We start from the raw sequence: 13167 nt of genomic DNA on the forward strand, positions 1-13167 counted from the left end.
TCACGCTATGTTTTGGTCGATGTTTGAGTCCCCAGTGTGGCTTATTGAAAGTCAACATCTAATCAAATCTAAATTACAGATCATAGTTCTCATCTAGAGGCAGTCTAAGACACATGCTAGTGCCTCACAGGTAGAGCCTCAATACATTCTTCCATGTCAATGATGTCGCTGTGGTTCCACGGGGAAAACTCATCGCTTGCAATGTAGTCAAAGTAGTCATAAAGGAACCACTTTATGCAGGCGATCTTGCTGGCTGGCAATAGGTAGCACAGCTCCTCGAACTTTCGCCTAATAGTGACTACATACCATTCTAGAGCCCTGCGATACGCGGCTACAGCTGGGTCGGCCAATATTCTGCTGTACAGGGTATGTCGGTCCTGGGTGTGGGCATTTTCCTTTTGCATCTTCCACGAGATGAGCGACTTGTACGTAACCGCCGTCCCATGGCCCTCTTTCAGCATCGATGTCATGTATTCCACCCTTGGTTTAATTGTGGCTACGTCGCTATCTGTAAATTGGAAGAACGCCATCCTGTATATTGGGTTCGCGTCGAGCATCACCATTGAAACTACGCAGCGAAAAATCATGAAAATGAAGAGGGGAAGTGTTGTGTGGAGAAGAAATGAGTGTGGCTGAATGATGGGCAAAAAGCCCCTTTAATCGGTCTGGCCAAAGCAGGGTGTGGCGTATGTTATTAGGAACAAGCATTTGCTATGGACTAGCGCTGTACCGTGAATCAGTAAACCCTGGTATAGATTCTTCGTCAAGGATATGTGGAGATATAGCTAGCCTATTATCAGGAGCTGACTTTCAGTTCTTCCACTCCGCAGCAGGCCACACCAATATGCCTATATTTTTGGACTGCTATCCGATGCTGCGCTGGAAAGAGCGTGTCGGCTTAGGCAGTTCTTATTGATGGCACCTAATGCTTCTTTGTATGGCATAATCGCTCTTGAAGTCAACATTATTGTATGTATATTCCAATTTCCTTGTGACCGTTGATTGACTAAATTCCTCACGTATAGGGAACATGCTTACGCTTTCTCAGAAAATGGTCAAAGTTGTATAAGGTTTAGAGCCACCACACTGCCACAACGAGGCTTTTATAGTCAGGTTGATCTGAAATGACCTCAACGTCGTAGGTAAGCCGAGTGGCGACTCTACGCTTTCATCAAATAGCCAAGGCATCGCGTTACGTGGTTGCATTATGGTACTACCTGCCCCACGGGAATGACATGAAATCCCTGTACGCAACCATGAAGCAATACTGTCAGCATCCAACTCACTGCTGAGATCGCGGCAGTAGCGTTCCCCTCAAACGGCAGAGTTCCTAGCACAAATTGCTGATGTTGGCCAAAGTTGCCTTATAGGGCTCAAGTGCATCGGACCTGACCTTGTACATCAACTCCCACCTGTACGCCTCGATCACAGTATGTGAAAGGTGGGCAGACCTAGCTGACTCTGAATTTTGCTGGGATCCACACGAGCGGCTTCTGCCAAATCTAATTCTATATTAATATCTAGCTTTATATACCGGCCATTATCTATAGTTCTTACAGCATGTGAAGGTCGATGATGGCGAGGCATCGCTACTAGATGATGCGCATAAACCAGTTCATCTTGGCATTGCCATTGGCTTTTTATACCCGAATTTGTAATACCTATTTACCTCTCATCCCTAATAGCAGCAAATGGTTTCGATGAGGAATGTGGTGTGTATTATAATAATTGTGTATGTGTTGATTATCTTTCCGGCTTATGCTGGCAGATATGATAAATATATTGTGTCTTCTTGTAACGGCAGTCTGATGTGGTCAATATCACATCCATCAGTGTTTTGACAAGAAGTGTAGCGGCGGAACCGAAACAGTTGTTGGTTGGGGCATTCTCACGCAGATATTATGATAGTGGTCAATACCCTCATCATCGCGTAAACATTGTCGATATATCCAAGAGGTATTTTCACTCAGTCAGATATCTACCTTCCAAAGGTTCTGCAAATATCTAGTCTGTGGCTGGGGACGAGGTCACCTCAGCAGCTGATGGTGTCATGATGAATATTTTCACAGTATAAGCAACTCCAAACATATTGCTCAAGGATGGTATGTGGCTGAGCCATGTTGTGTTCCCAAGTAGTAATCAAATTAGATATGTAGGCTCATATGTTGACATAGTAGACGACGAATAGCTTCCTATAAGTCTTTCTCTGCTTATATATCGGTATTCTGAATGGCGCGGCGGCTGAGTTTGCCAGTGCAATATGAGCGCTATTGAAATCACGGTGAGTAGTAGCCATGTCAACATCTCTTACATTCACTGTCTCGATGGTTGATTTCATATCTATTTGGGTGAACAGGAATCGCAAAAAAGCTACTCGTCCAGAGTGAGTTAGAGCTCCATCGAGTCAGAATCAGCAGGAGCCGCAGTGCTGCTTGTGGGCAGGGGGGCCGGGATCTGGGTCTTCAGCCTCGGCAGCTCCGGCAGCTTCGACATCTCGTAGTCCATAGCCAAGATCTTTCCAATCTCCGACTCGGGCGGGATCTCAATCGCCGACCGGACATTGGGCATAGGCAGCTGGGGCGTCAGACGAATGGGGCCGGTGTAGTGGCACATGACAGTGAGCTTGAACTGGGCAACAAACGTATCGCCGTGGGTCTTATCGACGGTGACAGTGAACGGGACAAGCAGGCGCGCCCTCAGACATTCGTTAATGCCAGCCTTCAGGGCCGGATTGGCACTGGTAACATTGCGCATCAGGAACGGGAACACCGAGTACTGCTTGCAGACCTCGGAGAACAGTGCACGCGACGTGCGCAGCTTGAGGTTGTACATCTGGTTGACGTCGCGCTGGAACACGGTCGGATCAATATCGGCGCTGCGTGCCTTGCCGGAACCCGAGCTCAGCGTGCAGTCGATGGTGTAGATTTCGCCGGTCTCAAAAGTCAGCTCGGGCACCAGCAGGTCCGGGTCAAAGCGGTTGCCGAATGAGTTCTTGCCGTTCATCACGAACCGGTCCACCTGGCATGTGAACGTCTCCTCCGCCACATTGCAGTTGAAGCCGCCAGCCACCAGTCCGATCGCCTTGACCACATTGCGCGCCGTCTGCCCCGGCCGGATCATCCGCGCCGCCACCTCGCCTGCGTAGTATGCGGCGCTGATTGCGTCCGCCCGGCGGTCGGTGATAGTCATGGAGGGCGAGTTTGTCGCCACCAGTGTGTGCGCGGCCGAGGCTATATATCCGTCGATGTGCGCTGAGATGTCGATCTTGACCACGTCGCCGTCGCGAAGAATGTAGTCAGATTCGGGAGACGGCGAAAAGTTCTGGATGATGTTGTTCACAGAGATAGTTGTCGGGAAGGCCACGCCGCGCTCAATTTCGCGCTCCTTGCGGAACACCGAGGATGACAGCGCTGTTACGAGTGAGTCGCTATAGGCACACAGAGCCGCGACCGATACGCCCGGGGCGGCAGCGCTGATCACCTGCTTCAGGACCTGGCCGACGATGGCCGACGAGGTCTGGTACCGTGCAATGCTGTTGTCTGCGCTCATCGTTTGCTGCCGTCGTTTTATTTTGTGATATATGGGGAGGAAGAGGTGCTGAACTGAAGAAAGATCTGGCAATGGAAAAAAAAAGTGAAAAGAGCGTTTTTCATGGCAAATCCAATGATTTGATCAGCAATCACATCTGGAAAAATATGCGTCCGGATTGCTGGGGGCTGCACTTTCAGGCCAGCAGCGCTTCTCTATTCCTTCCCGCACCTCTAAACCTGGAATAATTTCATACAGAATGGACGACAGCGCAGAGCGGCCAAAGTCGCTTCGGTTCAAGGAGCCGGTGATTGACATTGCGTTCAGCCCAACAGACAGCCTGGTGGCAAGCTCGCTGATCACTGGGCATGTCTTCATCCACCACTACGCGGTCGCAGGCAACGAGCGCAAGTACCGGCAGCGGATCCACAAAAAGTCGTGCCGTTCCGTGTGCTTCAGCGGTGACGGCGCGTCGTTGTATACGGCATCCAGGGACCGGTCATGGCAGACGCTCGATGTGGCGACGGGGATGGAGCGCATGCGCATTGAGGCAGCGCACGAGAAGCCGCTGAACCTGGTCAAGCACGTGAACGAGCAGATAGTGGCGACCGGTGACGAGTCGGGGGTGGTGAAGCTGTGGGATGTGCGGCAGAACAAGGCCGCGTTCATACACAAGGAGCACGTGGACTACATCTCCGACATGGTGTTCAACGAGGCCAAGCGGCATCTGCTGGTGACCAGCGGTGATGGGTGTCTGTCGGTGTACGATACGCGCAAGGCGAAGCCGTTTATGGTGTCTGATAACCAGGAGGACGAGCTGCTGTCGGTGGCGGTGATGAAGGAGGGCAAGAAGGTGGTGGTCGGCGAGACCGACGGCGTGCTGGGGATTTTCACCTATGGGCAGTTCAGCGATGTCACGGATCGGTTCCCGGGCCATCCGCAGAGCATTGATTCGATCTGCAAGCTCACTGAGGATCTGTGCGTGACGGGGTCCAGCGACGGGCTGCTGCGAATCGTCGAGCTCTTCCCACACAAGCTCGTGGGTGTTGCAGGCGATCACGAGTCGCTGCCAGTGGAGAAGGTGGTGTTGAGCTACGATAGGCAGTGGCTGGCATCAAGCTCGCACGACCAGTCGGTGCATTTCTGGGACATTGGCTATATCTTCAACGAGGACGGCGAGGATGAGGACCGGGAAGACCGGGAGGACCGGGAGGATCAGGAAGAGGAGCTGGATGCGCAGGCCATGGCGATCCGGATCACAAAGGAGATCGAGGACGAGGAGGACGAGGTGGATGTGGTTGGCAACGATACAGCATCGGAAATTGTTGATATCGTTGGTATTGATGACGATGAGGATGACGACGATGATGAAGACGAGGAGGTGGAGGTGGAGGAGACGAAGGCCGAGGGGGACATGGAACAGAAAGAGGAGGAAGAGAGCGAGAATGAAGGCGACGACGGGTGGGGCAGCTGGGGCGATTCTGACTCTGACTCGGGCGACACGAAGCGCAAGGTCAGCAAGCGCGACAAGGTCAAGGCCAAGCGCAAGGCTAAGCGCGAGCTGGCGCAGCCCGAGGCAAAGAAGAACAAGAAGCCCAGCAAGTCGGCCGCATTCTTTGCGGATCTGTAGCGGGAGACCCGGGCGGGCGGGTTCCAGGCCAAGCGGAGGGGGTTGATTTTCGAGTGCCACGGACACTTTCCCCTCGTTTTGCGTAATTTGGCTCTGCCCCACCACAGCTCCCTTTTCACGATCTCTTTCTCTTTCCTGCTCTCCAAACCTTAGACATTTATTTTTCCATACTCGCTTTTGTACCCCCCTCTATTTTCAATTCAAAACCCTTTCCGAATGGGACCAAAACGTATCACATACCTGTATGACGATGAGGTGGGCAACTACAACTACGGATACGACCACTGCATGAAGCCGTTCCGGATCCGCATGGCGCACAGCATCATCACGTCGTATGGGCTGGACAAAAAGATGAACATGCGGCGGCCGCCGCGGGCGACGGCGGAGCAGATGACGCGGTTCCATACCGACGACTACATCACGTATCTGCGGCTGGTGTCGCCGGAGCTGGCAGAGCTGATGCCGACGTACAACGAGCGATTTCTGCCGCCGATGGACTGCCCGCCGTTCGACGGGCTGTACGAGTTCTGTTCGATCTCGGCGGGCGGGTCGATCGCGGGCGCAAAGAGCATCAACCAGGGCGAGTCGGACATAGTGATCAACTGGGCGGGCGGGCTGCATCATGCCAAGAAGGGTGAGGCGTCCGGGTTCTGCTACGTCAACGACATTGTGCTGGCGATCCTGGAGCTACTGCGATATCACCAGCGCGTGGTGTATCTGGATATTGATGTGCATCACGGCGATGGCGTCGAGGAGGCGTTCTATACAACTGACCGCGTCATGTCGGTGAGCTTCCACCAGTTTGGCAACTTCTTCCCCGGCACCGGCGACATCAAGGACGTCGGGGTGGAGCGCGGCAAGTACTATGCGGTGAATGTGCCGCTGCGCGAAGGAATCGACGACGAGACATACGCTTTTGTGTTCCAGCGTGTCATGCGCAATGTCATGGAGACGTACCGGCCCGGCGCAGTGGTGATGCAGTGCGGCACCGACTCGCTGTCGGGCGACCGGCTCGGGTGCTTCAACCTCAGCATGAAGGGCCATGCCGCCTGCGTTGAATTCATGAAGTCGTTTGGCGTGCCGCTGTTCTGTGTGGGCGGCGGCGGCTACACGATCCGCAATGTCGCGCGCACGTGGGCGTACGAGACCTCGGTGCTGGTGGGCGAAAAGGTCAGCCCGGTGCTGCCCTACAACGACTACTATGAGTTCTATGGACCCGACTACTCGCTAGACGTGCCTGCCAACAACATGGTCAACCATAATACGCGCGAGCAGCTGGAGAAAATCGTGGCCGATATCCACGACCACCTGCGGCATGTGCCGCACGCCCCGTCGGTGCAGATGCACGAGGTGCCCAGGGACTGGCCGTCGGATAGCGAGGAGGAGAGCGACGGTGATATGGCGCTGGCAGAGAAGCGGCGCCAGCAGGCTGCCAGCAGGGAGGCCGCTGGCACACACAGGAGCAAGCGCGTCAGGGCCCGCCGCACCCGCCCGGCCGAGGACGAGCCCTTGATCCGGCGCGAGCAGCAGCGGGCCGAGGACGACTCGGGGAGCAACTACAGCGAGAGAGATTAAATGGGCTCTGGCACTGCTGCTGGCTTGGCCTGTGCTCGTTGCAACGCAGCCAAGCGAGAGCCCATTCCCTCCCACCCTTCATCGCTGCTGATTTTTCCTCCCACTGCTTGTGATCTAAATATCAGCGAGTTCTGTGTGGGCTTACAAATAATGCTAGGCTGGAGTGTGGGTTGCACGCGTCAATTTTGTTTTTTCTCTTTGCTCAGCCTTTTTTTATTATATACAGTTTTTCTCTAAATCCAGATTCCACAATGGAGGCCGAGTACTACGACGACGAACTCCCCTACGAGTACGACGAGTACGATGAGGAAATCACGCAGGAAGACTGCTGGGCCGTAATTACCCGGTACTTTGACGAGAACGGGCTGGTGCGCCAGCAGATTGCGTCGTTCAATGAGTTCATTGAAAACACGCTGCAGGAAATCGTCGACGAGAACCGCACGCTGGTGCTGCAGACGTCGATCCAGGGCAAGCAGCGGCAGGAGGTGTTCAAGCGCTTCCGCATAGAGTTTGGCCAAGTATATCTGTCACAGCCAGCGTTTACGGAGAAGGACGGAAGCTCAGCGGCTTTGCATCCGCAGGAGGCGCGGCTGCGCAACCTGACATACGCGGCGCCGCTGCTGGTGGATATCTGCCAGGAGACGTCGGTGGCTGACACGCTGAACCCGCGCAACGCCAACATCACGTCGGTGGCCGACATGGAGATGGATATTCTGAACCGCGACTGTCAGGTGGACGAGGACGGCCGGCTGTTTGGCGGGCGCAAGGTGTTTATCGGCAAGATCCCGATCATGCTGCGGTCAAACTTTTGTTTGCTGCATGGGCTCAGCGACCACGACCTGCACCAGCTGGGCGAGTGCCCGTATGACCAGGGCGGCTACTTTGTGATCAACGGCTCGGAGAAGGTGCTGATTGCACAGGAGCGCATTGCCACCAACACGGTGTTTGTGTTCAAGAAGAACCTGCCGTACCCGCACTATACGGCGGAGATCCGCAGTAGTGCCGAGCGCGTGTCGAAGCAGGCAAGCCCGCTGTTCCTGAAGATGTCCAACAAGGGCGTCGAGAAGGGCTCGGGCCACACCATCCAGACCACGATCCCGTATATCCGCTCTGACATTCCGGCCGTGGTGGTGTTCCGTGCGCTGGGCATGGTGGCTGCCAAGGACATCCTGGAGCACATTGCCTACGATGTCAACGACGCGCAGATGATGGAGATGCTGAAGCCGTCGGTCGAGGAGGCCTTTGTGATCCAGGACCGCGACGTGGCGCTCGACTTTATCGGCAAGCGTGGAACCACTGTCGGTGTCAGCCGCGACAAGCGTGTGCGGTATGCAACAGAGATTCTGCAGAAAGAGTTTCTGCCCCATGTCGGCACGCAGGCGCACAATGAGACGGTCAAGGCGTACTTCTTTGGCTACATGATCCACCGGCTGCTTCTGTGTGCGCTGGAGCGGCGAGAGCCCGACGACCGTGACCACTACGGAAAGAAGCGCATGGACCTGGCCGGACCCCTGCTGTCGATGCTGTTCCGCAACCTGTTCCGCAAGCTCACCAAGGACGTGACGCGGTACCTGCAGAAGTGCATTGACTCAAACCGCGACTTCAACCTGACCATTGCCGTCAAGTCCAACACTATCTCAACCGGTCTCAAATACTCGCTGGCCACCGGAAACTGGGGCGACCAGAAGAAGGCCATGCAGGCGCGCGCTGGTGTGTCGCAGGTGCTGAACCGCTACACGTTTGCGTCGACGCTGTCGCATCTGCGTCGCTGCAACACGCCCATCGGCCGCGACGGCAAGATCGCCAAGCCGCGCCAGCTGCACAACACGCACTGGGGCCTGGTGTGCCCGGCCGAGACGCCCGAGGGCCAGGCGTGCGGACTGGTCAAGAATCTGGCACTGATGGCCCACATCACTGTCGGCTCTGACTCCAAGCCTGTCAACCTGTTGCTGGAGGAATGGGGCATGGAGAACCTGACCGAGGTGCAGGCCTCGAGCATCCTCAATGCCACCCGCGTGTTCCTCAACGGCATGTGGGTCGGCATCCACCGCGAGCCCGAGGACCTGGTTCGCCCCTTGCTGGCTGCGCGCCGCAACCTCGACATGTCGTTTGAGGTGTCGATTGTGCGCGATGTGCGTGAGAAGGAGCTCCGCATCTACACCGACGCTGGCCGCGTATGCCGTCCCTTGCTTGTGGTCGACAACCTGCAGCTGCTGCTGAAGAAGACGCATATCCAGCAGATCGAGGCCACGGATGTGCAGGAGGAGAACGCCTACAAGTGGCACGACCTGCTGGCGGACGGCGTCATCGAGTACCTGGACGCCGAGGAGGAGGAGACGGCCATGATCTGCATGACGCCGCAGGAGCTGGGCGAGAGCCGGCTCTTTTTGCAGAAGGGAATCGAGCCGATGCAGGAGAGCGACCTGGCGTCCCGCGTGCGCTCTCGGCGTAACATCCACATCAAGACGTGGACGCACTGCGAGATCCACCCGTCGATGATTCTGGGTATTTGCGCGTCGATCGTGCCGTTCCCCGACCACAACCAGTCGCCGCGTAACACGTACCAGTCGGCCATGGGCAAGCAGGCCATGGGCATCATGCTCACCAACTACCAGCTGCGCATGGACACGCTGGCCAACATCCTGTACTACCCGCAGAAGCCGCTGGCCACCACGCGCTCGATGGAGTACCTCAAGTTCCGTGAGCTGCCGGCCGGCCAGAACGCGGTTGTTGGAATCATGTGCTATGGCGGTTACAACCAGGAGGACTCTGTCATCATGAACCAGTCGTCGATTGACCGCGGCCTGTTCCGCTCGCTGTACTTCCGCACGTACCAGGACGAGGAGGACAAGCAGGGCATGTCGCAGATGGGCACGTTCGAGAAGCCTACGCGCGACACCACGCTGCGCCTGAAGCACGGCACCTACGAGAAGCTGGAGGAGGACGGGCTGATTGCGCCTGGCACGCGGGTGACCGGCGACGACATCATCATTGGCAAGACGACTGCGATCCCGGCCGACTCGCTGGAGCTGGGCCAGCGCACAAAGAACCACACCAAGCTGGATGCATCCAAGCCGCTGCGGTCGACCGAGCACGGAATCATCGACCAGGTCATGATCACGACCAACTCGGAGGCATACAAGTTCGTCAAGGTGCGCATCCGCTCGACGCGTATCCCGCAGATGGGCGACAAGTTTGCGTCGCGACACGGCCAGAAGGGCACTATTGGCATCACGTACCGCACCGAGGACATGCCGTTCTCGGCCGAGGGCGTGGTGCCCGACATCATCATCAACCCGCACGCCATTCCGTCGCGTATGACCATCGGGCATCTGGTCGAGTGCCTTTTGTCGAAGCTGTCGACGCTGCTCGGGTCCGAGGGCGACGCGACGCCCTTCACCGACGTCACTGTCGAGGCGATTTCGCGCGAGCTCCTGGAGCACGGCTACCAGCCCCGCGGCTTCGAGGTCATGTACAACGGCCACACCGGCAAGAAGCTGGCCGCCCAGGTCTTTTTGGGTCCCACGTACTACCAGCGCCTGAAGCACATGGTCGACGACAAGATCCACTCGCGTGCCCGTGGCCCCGTGCAGATCCTGACCCGCCAGCCCGTCGAGGGTCGCTCGCGTGACGGTGGCCTGCGTTTCGGTGAGATGGAGCGCGATGTCATGATTGCCCACGGCGTGGCTCAGTTCCTGAAGGAGCGGCTGTTTGATGCCTCCGATGCCTACAGAGTGCATGTCTGCGACAGGTGCGGCCTGATGGCTGTCGCCAGCCTGAAGAAGAACCAGTTCAAGTGCACAGCCTGCAGCAACAGCACGCAGATCTCGCAGGTCCACATCCCGTATGCCTGCAAGCTGCTGTTCCAGGAGCTCATGGCAATGAACATTGCCCCGCGCCTGATGGTCACGGCACAAAACTAAACAAAAAGTTTCTATATAAAAATTTGACGTACTCAATATTGCCCCGCAAACAACACAACATGCAATCTACTTGGATCCAGCAACAAACTCGCGCTCCAGCTCGCCCACGGCCTGCTTGAACTCGCCCACCTCCTCCCAGCAATCCAGCGTCCGTCCGCCCTTCTCCCGCAGGCACGCCGCCACCGCATCGCGCTTGGCCAGCGCGCTCTGGAACGTCGGCGACTTCTCTCCCCGCCGCTCCCCCAGCAGTGCCGTCGTATCGCGGATCTCATTCAACAGCTCCGCCGTGCTCGCCTGCCGCTCCTTCGCCTGCATTGCCGCCAGCTGCGTCTGCTCCAGAATCCGCGCCAGCTCCTGCGCTACCCCTTGCTCCACCTTATCTGCGATCTCCTTCTCCGACAGCTGCACACCCGAGGACTTGGTCGGCGCCGCTGGCTGCTTCTTCTTCGTCTGCGCTTCGCGTACCAGCTTCTCGTTCAGTCCCGGCGAAAACTACACGGATGGTATTTTAGAAGGACCGGTCTGTATTGGCTGCGTCAAGGGGGAGTTGTACTTACGCCAATGGGGACCTCGTTCGCGTAGATAACTACGGGCTCCTGCTTGGAATTTGACGCGCCCATTTTACAAAACCGTGACTGTGAATTGGAAATAAAAAAGTATGAAATCGAATTAGAGAGACGAGGGGAAGGTGAATTGGAGCTCGCTGCAATTGGGTCCAGTTCTAGTGGGCTGGCTTTTTTCTTTTGCTTCTGAGCCGCTTCATGTTAGACCAGGCAGCTTTTTGGAGACACACAGAGATAGCAGAGGAATTAATCTGCAAGTGATCGATCAGAGCTGATTAGCATTTTCTGGAGACCGTCTATAGACTTTACCGATCGTCGTACCAGGCTATCACGGCAGCTGTGGAGGCTATTTGCAAAGACACGCTTTTGCAGTCTGCTTTACACATACAAATAGCTGGCATTAACGACCGAAAATGCGATAGCGTATACTTGCCCAATTTCTACACATACCTGCAGCACTGCGCCTGTGATTTTTTGTTAGTGGCAGGCATCTGGAGTAGCTGGAGTAGATGGCTGACATCTTTTATGTCTGGAGCTTTTACTACGCAATACGATATATATCAAACACAGTCTGTCAGCCGTGTATTTGTTATAAAGTTGGACCAGTTGAGTAGGGGTTATTGTTCTTCAGAGTCATTCAGGCCATCATCTGGGTTCGGGCTCCATGGCTTTCTGTAGTCGGACGCTTAACTGTACCAGACGCAGCCACTTCTTCCTGCACCACAGTATGCACCGAACCGGCAATATTAGGGCCCCCACCGCTGAATGCAGCATGGGGAGCATCTTGGGTACCACTATCAACTGCAGGTAGCGGTTCGCCAACTATTTGCTGGCGTAAGGCAGCAGTACCAGTATGGCCGGTAACTAGAAATAGTTCGGGTGGCCACTCCGACACTGGCCTACCCAAAATGGCACACATTCATTGCCTAAATGCCGGGTCGGGGATCAAACTGATATGTGCTTTTACATGCTCAGTTCAGCTTTCCAGGGATTCGCTGCCTATGCTGTTCTGCAGCTGCTCATCAACACGAAGGGGGTTGGAACTTGACTAGATAGGGTCGCTCTGATCGTCACTGGCGACATCGCCTGCGTTTCTGCGTCCAGTGCTGCTTCCCTGAATATTGCCATTTTGTATCTGTGGCACTCTTCCTACGGCCAAGCCTGTCAGTGAACCAGCTAGTTCATCCATGCCCGAAGTATCCACCTGGCTGCTCTCTTTGGCATGTTGTTCCACGACATCTTGCTCGTCCACCTGTCCACGAGGCTCGCCTTCTTGTGGAGTCGCTGGAAGCGCTGGTAGTCTGTGTTTGAGGTTATGAGGTATTGAGTTGGGTCGGGCTGTAGCACCCTAGTAAAAGAGAATATATTGAGAAAAGACAGACCAATGCAGTCTTAAAGAGATAATAGGGAGCTTGCGGAAAAGGAGAGAGAGACCAGATCGGTGACTGGATCGATTCGAGAATAAAAGAAAGAGTAAGAAAAAGATTAGTCCAATTTTCTGATAAATACCATACCATACTGTGCTGTGCTGCTATTTGTTCATCGTTTCTCTCTGTCATATATATCAGAGTGGGTGGTCCTGCTACCTGGTGTCCACACATGGAAGTGATCTCTAAAAAAATAGCGCCCACTGCCTGACTAGGACCTTAGTCAAACGATTCTTTCGCAGAGCATACCGATTTGCACTAAAAGACTCATTGTACTGCTTCTGAAGGGCAGCAGCGGCAATGCATGCATTGCAGTCTATGTGGATCCGGAGCTTGGACTGAAAGTCCCGAGCAATAAAAGTTTGGCATCGCTCGAATTCCACACCGGCAGGCCAAAAACAATGTTTAGCACTGAAGCATGCGGAGATGGAGCAGCGAGAATGAGTATGAACAATGGCCGTGCATGTGGTGTCAGTCTGCTCCAAAATCAGGGGCTATTGGCATGAGCAGAACAAGCATTT

At 55.3% G+C, this 13167-nt stretch overlaps 6 protein-coding genes across 6 annotated transcripts; 3 read left to right on the forward strand and 3 right to left on the reverse strand.

The window, feature by feature from the left end:
- Positions 1-30: 30 nt before the first annotated feature.
- On the reverse strand, positions 31-610 carry DL89DRAFT_270041 (uncharacterized protein). The gene has a single exon (XM_040888543.1). The coding sequence runs from the start codon at positions 528-530 to the stop codon at positions 117-119; it is 414 nt and encodes a 137-aa protein (XP_040740500.1). The 5' UTR covers positions 531-610; the 3' UTR covers positions 31-116.
- Positions 611-2327: 1717 nt separating this feature from the next.
- Positions 2328-3594, reverse strand: DL89DRAFT_270042 (Creatinase/aminopeptidase). Its single transcript, XM_040888544.1, has one exon. The coding sequence runs from the start codon at positions 3547-3549 to the stop codon at positions 2389-2391; it is 1161 nt and encodes a 386-aa protein (XP_040740501.1). The 5' UTR covers positions 3550-3594; the 3' UTR covers positions 2328-2388.
- A 241-nt stretch (positions 3595-3835) lies between these two features.
- Positions 3836-4753, forward strand: DL89DRAFT_216613 (WD40 repeat-like protein; the record flags this gene model as incomplete). Its single annotated transcript, XM_040884317.1, has 1 exon — positions 3836-4753. A coding segment is annotated over one exon (918 nt), but the record flags the coding sequence as incomplete, so codon positions are not given.
- A 513-nt stretch (positions 4754-5266) lies between these two features.
- Positions 5267-6859, forward strand: DL89DRAFT_64508 (histone deacetylase 1). Its single transcript, XM_040891926.1, has one exon. The coding sequence runs from the start codon at positions 5375-5377 to the stop codon at positions 6731-6733; it is 1359 nt and encodes a 452-aa protein (XP_040740503.1). The 5' UTR covers positions 5267-5374; the 3' UTR covers positions 6734-6859.
- Positions 6860-6940: 81 nt separating this feature from the next.
- On the forward strand, positions 6941-10728 carry DL89DRAFT_270044 (DNA-directed RNA polymerase II subunit RPB2). Its single transcript, XM_040888545.1, has one exon. The coding sequence runs from the start codon at positions 6985-6987 to the stop codon at positions 10654-10656; it is 3672 nt and encodes a 1223-aa protein (XP_040740504.1). The 5' UTR covers positions 6941-6984; the 3' UTR covers positions 10657-10728.
- DL89DRAFT_64532 (uncharacterized protein) lies at positions 10690-11440 on the reverse strand. The gene is made up of 2 exons (XM_040891927.1): positions 11214-11440; positions 10690-11124 (listed from the first exon to the last, which is right to left on the reverse strand). The coding sequence occupies exons 1-2, from the start codon at positions 11274-11276 to the stop codon at positions 10723-10725; spliced, it is 465 nt and encodes a 154-aa protein (XP_040740505.1). The 5' UTR covers positions 11277-11440; the 3' UTR covers positions 10690-10722.
- Positions 11441-13167: the final 1727 nt, after the last annotated feature.

The sequence above is a fragment of the Linderina pennispora genome (genome assembly GCF_002104995.1).
Source record: "Linderina pennispora strain ATCC 12442 chromosome Unknown DL89scaffold_15, whole genome shotgun sequence".
Classification (NCBI taxonomy): Eukaryota; Fungi; Kickxellomycota; class Kickxellomycetes; order Kickxellales; family Kickxellaceae; genus Linderina; species Linderina pennispora.